Source organism: Populus euphratica, unplaced genomic scaffold (assembly GCF_000495115.2).
Source record: "Populus euphratica unplaced genomic scaffold, PopEup_1.0 scaffold6.1, whole genome shotgun sequence".
In the NCBI taxonomy this organism is placed as follows: domain Eukaryota; kingdom Viridiplantae; phylum Streptophyta; class Magnoliopsida; order Malpighiales; family Salicaceae; genus Populus; species Populus euphratica.
The window spans coordinates 2475737-2493379 of record NW_011499849.1 but is presented as its reverse complement, the minus strand read 5'-3'; the positions used below and the strand labels follow the sequence as shown (position 1 = coordinate 2493379).

The 17643-nt window shown below is 32.5% G+C and overlaps 1 protein-coding gene and 1 long non-coding RNA gene across 6 annotated transcripts; one reads left to right on the top strand and one right to left on the bottom strand.

Moving 5' to 3' along the window:
• Positions 1 to 1122: 1122 nt before the first annotated feature.
• Positions 1123 to 4723, top strand: LOC105120586 (metal transporter Nramp2-like). The gene is made up of 4 exons (XM_011018843.1): positions 1123 to 2068; positions 2434 to 2570; positions 2691 to 3343; positions 3980 to 4723. Exons 1-4 carry the CDS (start codon positions 1473 to 1475, stop codon positions 4202 to 4204), a joined length of 1611 nt encoding a protein of 536 aa, XP_011017145.1. The 5' UTR covers positions 1123 to 1472; the 3' UTR covers positions 4205 to 4723.
• Positions 4724 to 5837: 1114 nt separating this feature from the next.
• Positions 5838 to 12612, bottom strand: LOC105120585 (uncharacterized). Of its 5 annotated transcripts, none has more exons than XR_841359.1 (9): positions 12321 to 12612; positions 11617 to 12013; positions 11225 to 11287; positions 7432 to 7529; positions 7076 to 7347; positions 6878 to 6977; positions 6687 to 6795; positions 6183 to 6502; positions 5838 to 6076 (listed from the first exon to the last, which is right to left on the bottom strand). It is a non-coding gene; the product is annotated as an uncharacterized LOC105120585 (long non-coding RNA). The 5 variants fall into 5 exon arrangements; XR_841363.1 differs by lacking the exon at positions 11617 to 12013 and having other exon boundaries at positions 7076 to 7101; positions 7240 to 7347; XR_841361.1 differs by lacking the exon at positions 11617 to 12013 and having other exon boundaries at positions 7432 to 7496; positions 11223 to 11287.
• Positions 12613 to 17643: the final 5031 nt, after the last annotated feature.

Sequence of the window (17643 nt, the reverse complement as noted above, 5' to 3'; positions counted from 1 at the left end):
AGAACGAACCAACAAATTGCAAGAAAAATAAGTTAAGGAACTTAAGCAAGGTTTAACATTCTTGTATAAAAATAGATGCAAAGAACACACCTGAATAGTTTTAGAACTCCTTCAAGCCTAGCCTTTCTAATTGAATCACATTACATATTTTATTTCTTTGTAATTGTAATGAGCAACTCAACCCCAAACTACTTTGATTTTTTCATTCATGTCTTCACATAAATTTACACATGTTCTTTGAAATTATATCTTTAAAAATAACAGACTCATTAATTAGATTATTTATAAAAATATTAACATCCATCATTAAAGATAAGAAATTTTTTTAACTATGTTATTTATGAAAAATTTAACGTCCAATCTAAAAAGAAGAGATTTGTCGGTATAATTTTTATTTTTATTTAATAAATAAATATTTACATATAAATTTATGGAAAAAAAGTGGCTACCTAGTTTTATAAAATGATAATAACATTATCTTGAAGCCGATAAAAATAAAATAAAATCATAATAAAGTAAAAAAATACATGAGTTATGAGTTAAGAGTTATTGGTTTTTTAAAATGGATTAAAATAAAATCATAATAAAGTAAAAAAATGCATGAGTTATGAGTTAAGAGTTATTGGTTTTTTAAAATGGATTTTTTCACAAATGAATATGTAAATAGGCAACATGAAGGTTTTTCCAAATGAAATGAAAGCTATTGTAAATCTATTAAAGTAGAATAAAAAATGCATGAGTTAAAATTTGCTGATTTTTTTTTAAAAATATTTTTTCACACAAATATATAAAAGGGCAACATTATAATTTTACCAAATGAAATGAATACTATTATGAAGCCATTAAAAATAAAATAAAGTAGTAATAAATGAACCAAGAGTAAGATAATAAAAATATTAAATATAAAAAATGTATATAAAAAATTGTTTTCTAAAAAAAAATCTCAAAAATTATAATTTTGATAGAATTACAGTAAAAGAAATTGACAAAATTTACAAGTACACCTTTTTTTATAAGAAAACACCATTTTTTTTATTACATATACAATAATTTATTAAAAACATAATATAACTCTTTCTGTAATCATTTTTTTTTAAAAACTAGCTATTTTAACTAAAATTCAGCCAAAAAAGCATAGAGGACAGATTTATGCTCTCAAAGCAATTTCAAAGTTATAATTTCTTGTTTCTTCAAAGTTCCATTAAAAAAGCCCACCAATTTATCGCTCGTCAATGCATGATTGGCTATATAATATCCTGCTGCAGTGATCATCTATTACCTGAAACCTCCTCTATAATAACCATCATTTAAAAAAAAAAAAAAAAAGAGCCAGTACCACATGAAATCATAAATCCACCATCCTAACAAATTCACATCGGACTTCACCATATCGGAGATTAAGGTCCCCGCTGTCTGCACCTCTCCAGTCCACTCCACAACGGAAAATTCTAATTTAAAACGGAATTTCAAAAATGAGTTCGCCATCTGGAGGAGAGGATTCTAAAGACGACGAAAAAGACGAGGAATCAAACCGTCTGTTGCCCTTGTCATCCTCATCACCATCTCAATCGTTACAAAGCGAGGATTATTCCGATGAAGTAGCATTTGAAGCGCGAGAGAAAATCGTGATCGTTGACGTGGAAGGACCAGACTCAATAGACGCCGTTGATTATGTCCCACCATTCTCATGGAGAAAACTCTGGCTATTCACAGGACCTGGGTTCTTAATGAGCATAGCGTTTTTAGATCCAGGGAATTTAGAAGGGGATCTTCAGGCAGGGGCGATTGCTGGGTACTCTTTGTTATGGCTCTTACTGTGGGCAACAGTCATGGGGTTGTTGATCCAGATGTTGTCAGCTCGTGTTGGGGTCGCGACGGGGCGGCACTTGGCGGAGTTGTGTAGAGATGAGTATTCGAATTGGGCTAGGTATATTTTGTGGTTTATGGCGGAGGTGGCACTTATTGGTGCTGATATACAGGAGGTTATTGGGAGTGCTATTGCTATTCAGATTTTGAGTAATGGGTTCTTGCCCCTTTGGGCCGGAGTTCTAATTACGGCATCGGATTGGTATGTGCTGTGTTGAATTGTTTGTGGTTTATAATTTTTGATTTTTTCTGGATTTACTCTTGAATCCAAATCCTATTGTTTTCTTTTCCATGTTTTTTTTTTTAATGATTTTGACAGGTTTTATAGAATTTGGTTTGAAATAAACTGATAATTTCGGATCGAGTTATATTGTCTTCGTTGTGAAGTTGGGCATCAAGTCAACATTGCTCGTTAATTGTCATTCTCTTCTTTTTGGATAATTCTCTGATGCTCTTCTTTCTTTTTTTTTTAGTTCTGGAAGATAGTAGTTAATATTTGCACTTGTTTGATGATTTGTTTTATTAACTGGGGCTTTTTTGTTCTCTATTTTGTGTTTGTGTGGACAGTTTCATGTTTTTATTTCTAGAGAATTATGGAGTAAGGAAGTTGGAAGGTGTTTTTGCGGTTCTGATTGCGACAATGGCTTTATCATTTGCCTGGATGTGTGGTGATACCAAGCCAAGTGGAAAAGAACTTTTAAAGGGTAAGAATTTTATTTGGTAGAGGAAGTGAAAACTCTGCTGTTCAGTGTTTGGATTTTGTTTCTGTGAATATCTTCACTGGCCGCACCCATTCTTCTGATTGATTATGATCCTTCTTGTAGGTATTTTAATTCCAAGACTTGGTTCAAAGACAATTCGACAAGCTGTGGGTGTGGTGGGCTGTGTCATAATGCCGCACAATGTGTTCTTACATTCTGCTCTGGTACAGTCTAGAAAGATCGATCCTCAGAAGAAAGTCCAGGTGCAAGAGGCACTGACTTACTATTCAATTGAGTCCTCAGTAGCTCTTTTTGTTTCTTTTATGATAAATTTGTTCGTTACAACCGTGTTTGCTAAGGGGTTTTATGGTACTCCACAAGCCAGTAGCATAGGACTAGTTAATGCAGGGCAGTATCTCGAGGAGAAGTACGGTGGAGGACTCTTTCCAATTCTTTATATCTGGGGTATTGGCTTGTTGGCTGCTGGACAAAGTAGTACAATAACTGGCACCTATGCTGGGCAATTTATCATGGGAGGTTTTCTCAACCTGCGTTTAAAGAAATGGATGAGGGCATTGATAACACGGAGTTTTGCTATTATCCCTACTATTATTGTTGCAATCATTTTCAACACATCTGAAGCTTCGTTGGATATTCTGAATGAGTGGCTTAATGTGCTCCAGTCGATGCAGATTCCTTTCGCGCTTATCCCTCTTCTGACCTTGGTAGCCAAGGAGCAGGTCATGGGGGTATTTAAAATCGGGCCTGTTCTTGAGGTAAACTGTTGACTCACATTTCTAGTAAGTTTTGTATTGTCTGTGCTGTCATGTGTGATACATTGGTAGCTGCACGGTTGAAATAGAACCAGAAAAGTTCCATGCTCAATACCTGTTGTGCTTCATGTCAGAACATCAGGCTACAGAGGTTTTGGCTTCTAGAAATTGGTTTTTCAATACCATTTTAACAGTTATAGTATTGCATCTGCAGTTTGATTTGCGGAATATATTGCCAAGGGCTTCCAGTTGCACAAAATGCAAAGTCCCTCTATGTAAATAGAAAAACAAATCAGCAAGAAGATCTGTTAGTCTAGAGACTATGCATTAACTTCATAAATTAAGAAACCAATTTTTCATATTTTCTCCTCTGTCTGCTATGTAGTTCTAGCATTTAGATTGCCGGCCATGACAAATCTATCATTTCATGTAGTTTAAGACTTCTTATAATCTTCTCAAGCTGCAAACGACCTTTCAATTGTTTACTAGCACCTATGTGCTTTCAGCAAATTTGTATTTTGTGTCTGAAAATGAGTATAAATGAGATCAATCATCTTCTATATAAAAGATGATTCCCAATTGATATAAACTTTTGCATCATTTTTTCTGTATCTAATGTTCTGCTCATTTATGTTGTAGAGACTGGCGTGGACTATTGCTGTCCTGGTTATCCTGATCAATGGGTATCTTTTGATTGATTTCTTTATATCTGAAGTTAAGGGCTTGCTCTTCGGCTTTCTGATTGGAAGTGGCACGGTTGCATATGTATCATTTATCATTTATCTTGTTTCTCGTTGCGGTACAAGTCCTTCTAATGGGCTCAGCTTAGAACTATCGGAGAGGATTACTTGCAATGGAAATTGAGTTGGTGCAGCTTGCAGAAACCTCAGACCATTAGAATAATGACAGTCATTCAGAGGCTGCCATGCGATATATAATATGACACATTGAGATCCTTTCGACAAGTAAAATTCACATTTATGTTTGGAATCACTAACCTTGGTGCATGCATAAAGCAAGTGTAAAATGTAAAACAATCAATGTAGCAGGTCCCCTCAACAATTTCGCTCGAAGAAGCCTGATGGTCATGTTCCTATCATCAACCACGGAAGAACATTCTTTTCTCTGCTTTGGTGGTTGAAGGACCACAGTTTAGCAAGAAGATACGTTGATGCGCGTGCCTTGTTTGCCTCTACGAAATTCTAGGATGAGCTTGTTATTTTTTGACGTGACAGTTTGTCTGTACGATAGTCAACCTAGCACTGTTAGTTCCGTTCAATACAACAGAATGAGTTGAACTGTTTTTTTTTACATGTACATATGTACCGTATTCGTTTCTGCAACTTTATTGCCCATCATTATTGTCTTTTCTTTTGACCTTGCTTCTAATGTGCAGTCATACAAACTCACATCTGTTCAAGAAAATTCTTCCCTTGAACACAGCTAACTTGAGAAAATCAACTTATAATGAGGGAGAATTGCTGTGTTTTAGCTGGGTTGCATATTCCGATATTAATGCAGTTGTGGAAGAACAGATGGGGTTCCATAAAAACATCATCATGGTGAAATTTCAAAAAAAATATTGTTTTGGACCAGAAAATGCCATATGCAGCCGGTGGTTTCTGTCCTATCTACCTTCTCTTTGGACGAATGTCATCTTCCTTTCTTTGAGGCCACGTTTTAGACAACCAAAGGGAGTTTCACTAATTTGTTTAAAGGATTGTACACGAGCAGCTTCTTCCTCAACGACTAATAAATAAGGTGGTCGGTGCAGTATTCAGTTTTCCCCAAACGCAACAGTACAGTTCTACAGTGTGTGCTTAAAGAGGCCGTGTGTACCAGTGGAAATGGGTTTAGTTGATTCATTGTCTTTTTTTTTTTGGAATTGTGGTTAAAATATTGTTTGTTTAAAATTTATTTTTTATTTAAAATTATATTTTTATGTTTCTGAATTATTTTAATGTGCATATATTAAAAATAAATTTTAAAAATATAAAAAATATTATTTTAATTTAATGTGTATATATCAAAAATAAATTTTAAAAATAAAAAATATTATTTTAATATATTTACAAATAAAAAATACTTTGAAAAACAACCATTAATACAATTAAACAACCATTAATACAATTACTCTAGCATGGTGGCTTAATAACACTGGGTATTTTTATTTTTGGAGGAATCCCGGGTTGTAGCATCTTTTCTATATTCATGAAAAAAAATTAAATCTTTTTTTGTAAGGGAAAAAAAAAAGATTTTGCCTTGATACTTGAAAAATTAGCATGCTCAAGGTGCAAATTGATCATGGTTACTTTTGTTGCTTCTATTTTTAACTTTCTATAACCACAAGAAATTATACCGTTTATAATTTTTCTGGTACAACCATTTATATATTTTCGATAATGTTATGTATTTGTCTTCTTTCATCTTTTCATTTTTATATTCATTCGTCTTTTGCAAGTTCATTTAAATTCTATATCTTCTTATCATATTTGAGCTTATAAATATTAATGTATATTATTATACTATAAATAGAAGTATTGTTGAAATTACGTTGGGGTACGACTACCTTCATGTCAGGTAAGCATGTGGACATCAATAATATTTTTTTTACCATGGTGTTGGTGTCACTGCAGGATGCTCAGTACATCTCGGATCACTGGGCACAACTATCGTACCACCTCCCTCTATAAAGGTCAAGTCAGCTACTGAAGCTCTGTAAGTGAATCGGTCATTCTGCACATTTAAAAAGCATATGAGATGGTCATGCTATGCAATGCAAAAAGACACAAAAGTAGAAAGAATGGATCAATAGCATTAAAAAAAAAAAAAAACCAATGACCTTGTTTTTTAATGGACCTTGTGATAATATGGATCCATGCAAAGAACTTCCTTGATTATCTTTCTATTTTCATTAATTTATTCTTCAATCGATCTAATAGCGTTTGCGAAAGGCGGGAGCCGCTGAATTTGAAGTGGCATTTGGCCAAAGCCGAGAAATAAAAGGTTAAGTGTGTTAGAAGGCAAAGAATAAATGACAAAAAACAATGTAAAGGATCAAAGTGAAGAGTAGACAGTGCATTGATGCTTATATGGGAGAAGCTCAGAAATCTCTAGATTAAAATACCATAGGGACAGCAGTGCCAATGAGGTTGGGATTTCCTTAGAAATAAAGAAAATAAACGAAAGTGAGAATAGGAAAAATAAGGATTTCCTTTGAAAAAAAGCAAATCAAATGTTAGTTTGCAAGGAAAATTACAAAAAAAGAAAAGAAAAGAAAAGAGGTGGACATCATTTATAGTAGAAAGTCAGTTGCATGGCGAAAGTAGTCTTGAAATTCGCTGACCTAGTAGCCAGCAAAAACAGCAAGCACTGGTTCTTATTGACCGTCTAGAGCGGTGTCATCAAAGCTTAGAGCAACATCAACCCAAAGAGTAATCTTAAGCTCGTTGCCCCTGAACAAAGGATGGAAACCAATAAGTTAGCATGACACAGATAATGGTAAAATAAAAATAAAAATAGGTATGTTTAAACAACCTGATATTATCCATAATAAACTCTCGCTTGAAAACAAGTGTCTATCGTCAAACTAAGATTTGTTCAAGTGGCTGAACCACTTTGAGTCTGCTAAGAACATCTTAAGAAAAGTATGTGCAAAACTTGTTAGTGATATGAAGGCAAATAAAAATTGTTAAGAAGTTGTTAAAAGTATATTATAGAAGCGTGTGTTCATACCAGTGAGTATCCTTGGCCCTCTTCCTCTGGCTAGGACATGTGCAAAATCCGTGAAGTTAAAATAGTAGCATTGCTTAAGAGGTGTTAGAGCATCAAGTCTAGCAACTTTGGTATTAGATTTGAAATCAATAACTATTTTATGGTTGGCAATAGAGTTCGGGTACCTATTTTTTAAGGTGTAGAACCCTTGAATTTCATAGCAATCACCCTCGAGTATGGAAGCAGCAGATAGTTGTATATCTTTACCCTTAGATGTTCCTGATTGTGCCTCCCTGTGAATGACGAGGGAATTGAAAAAAAAATAAAAGAAGCTATAAATGTTACGTGACAAAAATCATGATAAAGAATTATCTGACCTGACAACAACAAGCAATTGAAACTGCTTGTTTCATCCTTTAGTTTTGGCACCCAGACATGACACCTGAGCACGGAGGGATGCATGGAAGATGTATTTCTTGATGTTATTGATAGAAAACACCATTGACTCAAAAATTAAAAATGAGAAAATGTTAGACGCAATGATCATAACAAAAATACAAAGTGCAGGTTATGAACTCCCCAAACATCGACAAAAACAACAAAAACCTCATAAGTTTTGTCTTAGCTTAAATATGCAGTAGCCTGCATCCATTGATAAATCAAGATGAAAGGCGATGCTATTTTTGGCCTGAGCAATTCTCGAACAACATTATTTATCAAACACCCTTTCACCTTCAATTCTCATAAAAATTCTTTAAAAGTTTGACTGTTAGCAATAGTCATATAATCCCATTAAACTCACTTAGGATGGCAATCCCTCAACAACTATCTGTTCCCATCATGTCTCTTTATGATTGAACCTAATAACATGCTAAAAAGGAACATTGCTCCTATAATATATGGCTCTATGAGCAATAGAAAGGACGCTCCTCAATGATAAAAAATGACAACGAAAATAACTTGGACAATAAAAAATATGGACAATCAGTTAGCCTTACAGTTAGTTTCCCACCACATTAAAAATGTATAAAATAAAAAGAGGCATGGTCCAACCACAATACACACATTCTTTCTTTTCTATTGCAACCAAAACATGTATATATCTATACATATATACACACCTTATAAAAAAAAAAAAAAACAAACAAAAGCTTCCTAAAGCTCAAACTTAAAAGATAAAAACATAATAACTTAATTCCCAATTTAATTTTTTATCCTTGCGTGCACGCACACACCCTCTTTCTATGATATTCGTTTAACAATCATATGAGCTTTGAAAACAGGAATATAATAATTTACAAAGTGGTGACACTTAACAGGAAAGAACAATATGTTGAGCCAGCATGTTTTTTTTTTTTTGGTAAATGCTAAGGTAGTGAACCACCTGCTCCAACAGAAAAACTTAACACAAAATAATTTAATTGCCAGTTTCATTTTTTATCCTTGCGTGATAACCTTAGAGGTAGGAAATCGGACACTGCATTTCTTTTCAGCACTTGGTTTAATTCTTGGTTTCAGTTGATATTTGTCATTTTTAATAATACATTGGAAATATCTATGCTCACCGTTTGATGATGAATTTGATAGCTGCACTTTTTCAAAATAAGGAGAAACAGATCCTTGTGGAGCTTAATATTTTGGAAAGGCATGCCAAATTATGGAGATATATTTTTTTTAAAATCATTAAAATATTACTGAAAGAAGCTTAATTTTTTATGGAGAACCACAACATGATATTGTTTGCGAAAAAACTACATATTGGTATCAATTTAGTGCCTCTTATCGGTTTCCCTTCTTATATGACTTGGTGGAAAGTGCATGCATCCCTTCTATAGAGTGAAAGAGACCAGCCACTTATTAGACAATAGAGGATGGGTAGGATAGGTGAGCAGGATAAGATAGAAAGGATAGCATTGGTAGAATACTGGGACTAGATAAGTTTAACTTTTAGAACGTACACATGTTCTTGCATATAAGACACCTGGTTACATAAAAAAATTCCAACATTTGGAAAACTTGAATATATTACCACGTAAAGGTGGACAGTTTCTCTTGATTATGGTATAGTCCCTAACTCTCACAATCTGATTCTCATTTCTAGCTATTCCTTGAATTTCCCCACTTGCCAAAATCTAATGTGAAGTCATCTCCATCTAATATCACCTTTTGATCTGTCATAGTCTCATACATCAAAGAATTAAGCATGATAATCCTTGTAAAGGCTGCATTATCTAGTCCAAATGAATGGCAACTTCATGAAAGTTATCCAAAGCCTAAATGTGTAACCAAGAAAATTCTAACCAATAACAATCCTCTATACTGCCCCTTATGACTGTTGCCTTGATCTTTTCATAGCAAGGGTATCGTGCAAGTAGGCAAAGATTTAGCCACATTTCATTTCATTGCAATGCAAACGTTTAACTCATTTAGTCAACTAATGAAATAATCATGCTCTGAAGCTTAATCTTAAAAAAAAGTTGATTTCCCAGCACCATTAAAGTTAACACGCATTGACAGCAATAAAAAAACATGTTTTTTAATTCTCAATCACCATAATTCTTTTATAACCTCAATCTTCAGTATAAAACACATACCTCAACCCCTCCTTCCTAGCTGACCACTTTTGTCAGTTATATCCATCAAAAGCATGCCTACATAGCCATGAGACTGGTAGAAGAATCCCGTAAAATTCATAATGATTCTCTTATCCACACTGTACATTGTAATTTCAGAACCACATTTCTTTACTCAAAAGTAGCTTCTCAAATTAATTCATAAGGGTTCATGGCTCTTGTTCATCCAATCCTATTGATCAATCCCTTCATCAATGAAAATCTTCACAAAAAAAGGATCATTAATCTCTCAACCCAAACCTATATAGATTAAAAAGATTATAAAATGACCCAATTCACTAAATTTTCAAAATCACAAATATAACTTGACAGCTTTCATTGCTGCCCAAAATATAGAATCTAGGACACAATAATTCTTCACACACATATCCAGCGAGTCTTCTATTAATCCCAACTAGAAAAAAGAACAGGCTTTTCTTCCCTGCAGCTTACCAACTCTGCTAAACTATTTTGTGCTACCATTTTAAGGAATAAGACAGAGGTCAAACACCCCAAACACACACATAAAACAAATGAATCAGGGGAGATTGGCAGAAAAGGAGGTGCTGGAATGGTGATGTTTGAAAAAGACTCTAGACCAAGTATAAGCTTTGAAAAAGTCTGTGTGTGCAGGGGAAAAAAAAAATGTACAATTCATTACTCCAGTCTCACAGCTTGTCTCTAATCTATATTTCATAACACATGCTTGTTGCATCGAAGTCTAAAAGCAAGCCATAACATTAAGAAACCCTTATTATGAGCAAGGCAATCTTCATTGGCCATATTACATTTTTAAACGTAGGCTAGCATCATGACCATCTTTTACAAAAATGACATGACAACCAAACAACCGAGATTTCAAGAAGATATAAATGTAGATAACATCAAGCGTGCCTAAATAAATGCACACAAATCCAGCTTATGAGACAGAAATGGTTGAACCAAAATCTTGGTGTAAATAATGAACAAAAAACAAATTAATGGATTCGAAGCACTGGCAATTCACATAGATATGGCAATGACACATTTAACTCAGTGGTGCACCCTCCAACATTCAAAATAAGATGGCTGGTTGAAAGCCTCTCATCCCAAACAATGGAAGGACAAAAAACATAGAAATCAAAGGTAGCACAGTAACCACACTGGTCATGCCTAATCTTAATTTAATGACGACCCTAAACCAAGATTAAAGATCAAACCTCTTGCACTAAAACAATCACAACCAATCCAACGAATTCCATGGATTGCTTGTCCTTCACACATAGCAGGGGAAAAAAGGAAAGAAACACAGAAAAGCTGACACGAAGCAAGAGGTGATAAAGAGATAAACAAACTTATAATCAAACAGTTAGTGGACAAGGCAAGTGTTCGTACCTCAAAAAAAAGCAAATAAAAAGACAGGCAAAGAACAGAACATAAGCAAGAAAAAACAGAAGAAGATGAAGCATCTGATGACCAAATAAAAAAAGAATCACAGCCCACAAACATAGCCAAGCAAGCAATACAAAGGCACCAAGAAAAGGCAACCCATAAAAAACAATAGAGAACGATAACCCACCTGCAAAACCAAGATAGAAGCAGCAAATGAAAGGATGAGAAGCTTTGCAGGGCGTCAGAAAACCTGTCAAAAAAAAGGATGCATAAGAAAAGGCATGGTCAAAAGATAATGAAAAAAAACAGAAGCCAAAGAGCACACACCAAGAAAACAAAACTAAGAGGGCAGCAACAGGAGCCCAAGCATCAAGAAAGAATGCAGGTAAAACCACTAAGAATTTTTTTTGTTATATATACCCCAACTAATGTGAAAGTATGAAAGAAATCAAGGACACAGGCTGGACAAAAAATACCAAAAAAAAGCCCACACAAGGCATAATGAAATGACAACAGAAGCACAAACCTAATGCCATAACAAGAAAAGAAACCGAATGAAAAAAAAAAAAAAAACATAACCTGGTTACATCAAGACATGAGCAGAAACTAAGCAAGAGAGATCAATAAACTGGAAACTGGCAAGGCAGATTGAAAAGTGCCCTGTGTTGAACAGAGGGCCACCGTAGGGTGAAAGTAGGCTGTGAATTAAATGCACAATGATGGTGTTCTCTCAAACGTGGGAAAAAGCAGCCCCCACCCTAGCTCCATCCAAACCAGTCCTCACTAGTCATGCTAGAGCCACCAACAGAACTAATCAACCGATCAACACAAAGCCCATCCAACAGCAAAGATTGATAGAATCAAGCAATAAACACAGATCACCCAACACCAACCCAAGAGCCGAGAGCCACATCCCATGCTCTAAAAGAATCCAAACCCTCTGATAACCCACCCCAACCATACCAAGCAGAAGGAACTGGCAATCAAAAGAAGAGAACTCAAAGAACTATTACAATATACAGTGATATCAGTATAGATGAGCAATTCCTTTGCCATACCACGTAGTTTTTTTGTTAATGACTTCAGTCACCATTTTTTGATGCTCTCTAATAATGGGTTTGGTTTAGCACACATGAACTTTTCAGGCATATAGGAATCAAAGAAAAAAATACGCTACTAACAATTTTGATTCTCGATGTTGATAATAAGTCAAAATTACTAGAAACATGTGAGGATTATTGTGGGAAATGCAATGGAAATTGTTGTAGTTAGTTGCAACTTACAACTAGGCTGTAAAGTTGCTTGCGTGATCCCAATCATCCATTTCCGTTACAAAGAGCTCTCGTGGAAGCTGCCAAGTCTTTATAGACAATCTGGTAGTCTCCTTTCATTTGACTTTGACTATCATGTCACTTCCAATCAGAATTTCTCCACAAAACCCTGGCAAGGTTACCCTCCCTTGCCAAAAACGGTAACGATTCCCCTCCTCGGTTATTTCGTCTTGTGGTCGCACGTTACTTCCGGTTTCCAACCAATAATTGGTTTTTTTAATTAAAAACCCTAACATAAAAAATTAAAATTCTTCACAAAATAATATTTTTTAAAAGAAATTTGTGAAATAATATATTTTTATTTTTTTATATGTTTAAAATATAATATTTATTAAATGATATTATTTTTAAATCCAATAAAATAATTATCGCTTATTTAAATATGTTATATTTTTTTAAGTGCAGCAACAACCACCAATTAGTCATTTTACATGTAATTTTATGAATATTTTTTGTTTAAATAAATAATTTTTTTAACTTATCAATTAAAAATAGACTCTAATTAAAATTTTATAAAATTATTATTTATATAATAATTTTCATGAATGATTCTAAACAATCAAGTATGTGTTTATCATAACTAGATAAGGATTTGCAAAGTTTTTTATAGGAATTTTCTAGACTATTTTAATATTTTTTTCTAGGCAAATGTATTTTTGAAATGCACCTAAAAAGAGAGTAGAGGATGTAAAACCAAATAGACATTTAGTTTATTATATGAATGTACAACGATCTTTTCAAATTCATATGAATGGTATTTGGGTATTAGGTGTGAGTTTATTAGCCTCTATTTAAAAAAAAAATTAAAAAGCAATAATATATCAGTCAAAGTCATTTTTTTAAAGATTAGCATAGTAAATTAAGAGTTGTGGTAGAAGAACACAATTTAAAAAGGTATTGGCAAAATAACACACTTTGATATTGTTGCACTTCTAAAGCTTGACTTTTACTAGATATTGCGTTTCAGAAATGCGATATGTTATGTAATTTAAACATATCTCCAGATATAAGAACACAAAAACACAAAAGCAATTCCCTTCTTCTCTCTCAACAAACTAATACCCTCAGCTTATATCTCTCTATAAAACCCAACCAAACACTTGTTTTCCCTTTAAAACGCCCAAAAACCAAACTCATCGTGGTCTTTAAGTATCATTGGTTGTTTTTTTTGTTAAAAATTTACTATTGTCGTCGCTGCCATCTTTGCCAACAAATCCTCATTCCTTTTTCTAGTCCTACCAATATTACATTATTATGAATTTATGTTTGGTTTGGTTGAAATAAAATAATTGTTTAAATTAAATTTAGAGTTTATGGTGAATTTAGGATTTGTTAAATTAATAATAAATTAATTTTAAAAACCATCAATTAGAGTTGATTTGATATTGTCACGAGGTAAATTTTTGCTCCACAAAAAAACCTGTATGATAGCCTAGTTCCTCACTAGACCCAGCCTTCCCTCACCAATTTCACTCGTGTTTGCCTCACTAGAGAGCTTTTCTTAAGTTAGAAGACAAACAGAATGCACAAGTAGAATGAGTTAATCAAAGTGCATAATATGCTTTATAGGAACTCCTTTCCAACATTTATTAATCTTATAAATAAAGAGAAGTATACACAAATCCATATGACGCTATGCATAAAGATTGCATGCTATACCAAGCTTACATTCCTATTTCGTGTTACAAATCATTGTTATTGCTGGGTCTTGTAGCCATCTAGCTTAAATGGCCATTGCATTTCTATCCTTTACCTTTAGTGAATAAATTGTCATCAGAAGTTTCAAGTGCAGAAGGTACAAAAGTACTTTGCCTCTCTATTTCTAAATGTCATGCATGTCGAGAACAAGTGCTTCAAACTTCTGATAGCAATATTAAGAGTTGAATATGAAAATAAGTTTACTTAATGATGAATTAATTATTTTAATTAATTATGTGTCGCGTTTAATTTTGGATAAGTTGATGAATTAGAGATTTTATATAGATTGTTAGAATCAGCTAATAATTTAATTTACCATGCTTGATGATTTTATACAACAAAGAATGAATGCAGTAGAATTATAAAAAATTACATGTTGCATTAAATTGTTGATAATTTGATGAATTTAATATTTTCATTGAATAATTTTAATTTGCTATAAATTTGGATTTGATTTAATTTATTGATCATAAAAATATCCATTAGGTTTTGTATCATGAATTTTAATTTTAATGAAATCTTATTGAATTTGTCATGAATTTTGTCTATTAGGGTTGGGGTAATGTAATTTTGTTAAAATTACATCCAATTGACCATAACCTTTTTTTTTTACAAAATATCTTATAATATATTTATATTATGTCATTATAGTGGCTCTATTATTCATGATGTAAACGGTAGTATTATATATAATGATGGGAGTAGTTTGTTGTTAAAGGGTAATTTAGGCATATCATATGAAAAAATGAAAGCAATTATTTTGTCATGAATTCGGTGAAATTATAATGATATTGATGCTGAAATAACTTAAAGGTGTCAAATTGGTGAATATCAAAGTTATCCTGTAAAAATTATGTGTGATAGTAGTTTTAAGACAATAATTAATTCTTTTCATCTAAAATGGTTTGAACATGACAAATATCATGGTGTGCACGATGTCGAATGATAATTTTTTCTCCTGAATCAAAAAGGTTTCATATGTGTTGTGGTAAATCATAAAATTATGATATGAAAGATTCAAAAGTTGTCACATAATATTATACTAATTAGAAAACCTAATGGTCTACAAGAGTTTGGATAAGTAGATTACTTGTGCATGTAAAAGACACATTACTTTCAATGCATTTTACCTATTGTAAGCTGCATTATTGATTGATTATTATTTTTTTTCTAAATATTATTTTTATTCATTAGTCCATTTAAAGTTAAAAAAAGGTCCTGATCTCATCAAACTAAAAGTAACCATTCTAATGTCCAAAATTTAATGGTGCATTTACTTTTATTTGTATTTTTAATAGGTGAAGATATATTTTACATTGTAATTTTATATCCTCAAATATTAAAATCTATAATTAATTCCTAATATTTTATTTTGTTTTATTTTATTCATTTAATTTAATATCGAGAATATACATTACACCGTAAAATTTATAATTCGAATATTAATTAAACAAATTAGTTTTGTGATGTTTTTAAAATTTTAGTCAAATCTTAATAGATAATTATAAACTGGTTATAATACTTATTGATTGATTTTTGCCCTTATATTAAATAAAATGGTTAGAGAATATATGAGGGACCCATAAATAATTTAAAATAATCCCTGAATTATTTTAGAGTTTTTAGAAATCATTTAGGGTTTGGTTGTCAAAACATAATAATGTGTTTTAAATTAAACAATATACTAATTAAAAACAAGTTATTATCTCACCATTAACCAACTTAATAATCCAACAAACAAACAATCAATTGTCAAATTTTGTTAATCTAAAAAATTATATTCAAATTTTATACTATTTAAACAAATCAACACAAGCCCAAACATAATTCAAGAATTAATGTCCAAAAAGCAATAACAACCTATAAAATAAACTCATAATTCAACATAAATAATCAAATCACTTTAAAATAAAAAACACATTTAAATCAAATTAATATTGTCCAAATGGTTTAAATAATATACATAACAATCAACATTATGTCCCGAATTTCACAATATTATAATAATTTATTCAAAAAAATAATTTAAGGTTATGAATCAACCTTTCAAGGTGTTTAGAGTATTTAAAAACTATTGGAATTAAAGTTAGAGGACCGCTAGAATAATGGTGGCACCTGTATCCACACATTGCCATTATTGGTAGTGTGTGGGTTCACGCGTTGCCGCAAGAGAGGCAAGAAGGATGAGGTGATTTGGAATGGTTCCTCTTTTTTTTTTTTTCATATAATGATGGTATCATTAATGGAGAACTAAAAAAGAAAAGACACATATACAATAAGTTTCAATTTCCTTATTATTCTCATAAAAGGATCTTCTTTTCTAGCCCTCTCTTGGATTATTACTAGTGTTTGTTATTGTCAATGGCTAGTGTAAAGGTATGTTGGTTGATGGTTGAGGTTGGGAGGGGAGGTGGTCATAAATCATGAAGCCAAGGCAAAGGTTTTTTTTTATCATGAGTTGGAGTTACTTAGTAGAGGCTATCACAGGTTAGCTTATTTAAAATAGAAAAGTTGTCTGTAAGGGTTAAAAAATAGAAAATTGCATGGTGATGTGGTAATGGTAGGTCAGTTTGACAATAAAGATTGAAAGGTTTTGATAGTTGGTTATTAAATTTAGGTTACTGACATTGAGTTTTCATATTAGTGAGGATAGAAAAATTAGAGTGGTAGTTAATAGTTATAAAGATAGGCCGAGTGGTTTGTAGGTATGGTTCATACAATGACTGACGTTAATAAGTCTTTGTTATTGCCAATGGCAATGATGGGTTATGGTAGAGATGGATTGATTTTGGTGTTTGTTTTAGTTGATATTAGGAACAAAGCTATAGGGGTTGGACGATATAGCATTAATGTTTCTTTTCCATTGCGGGTGACTTGCTAAAATGAAGAAAAGTGATGAAATGGGTTAATGTTTAAGATTAATTTGATGTTTCTATTTAAGTTTATTTTCTCTAGCAAATTTTAATTGAGAGAGAGAAGAGATTAGATAGATGTTGTATTTGGCTAGTTTGATTTAAAAGAATGAGAGGTTGTCACAGTTGCTGGGTGTTATTATATGTGGGCTAGGAAATCGTTGTTATAAAGAGGAACTGCTAGTATGGGTTACTATCAAAGGAACTTTAATTGGTTGGAAGTTGAAGCAAGTACGTCATTTTGAGGTGGAGCTACCATAGGTGATGGCTTGTGATGCCAGGTAAGGCAACTGGTGGTGGTTGATGGCGATAATAATAGTTAAGAAAAGGTTTTGGATATCAAGAAAGGGAGAGAATGTTGTTAACGTGTGTGTGTCTTTTTATCACTTTTTTTTGCTTATTTTTTAATTTTTATGTTGGAGAGTGTGAGTTTGTAGAAAATGTAGACTTTTTTTGTTTTTTTCCATAAGAATCTTTATTGTTGTTATATTTGTTTCTTTTTACAGGAGAGGGAGTGTTTTAGTGATTATATATGGTTTTTTCCCTCTCCCTCCCTTGTGAAATTTCTTCACCATTTTATAGGCAAAAATTTTTTTGTCTCTTCTTTCCTAATTGCTTAGTGATCAAAAATCAAATTCACTTTAGTCTTTAATTTTTTTTCCCTA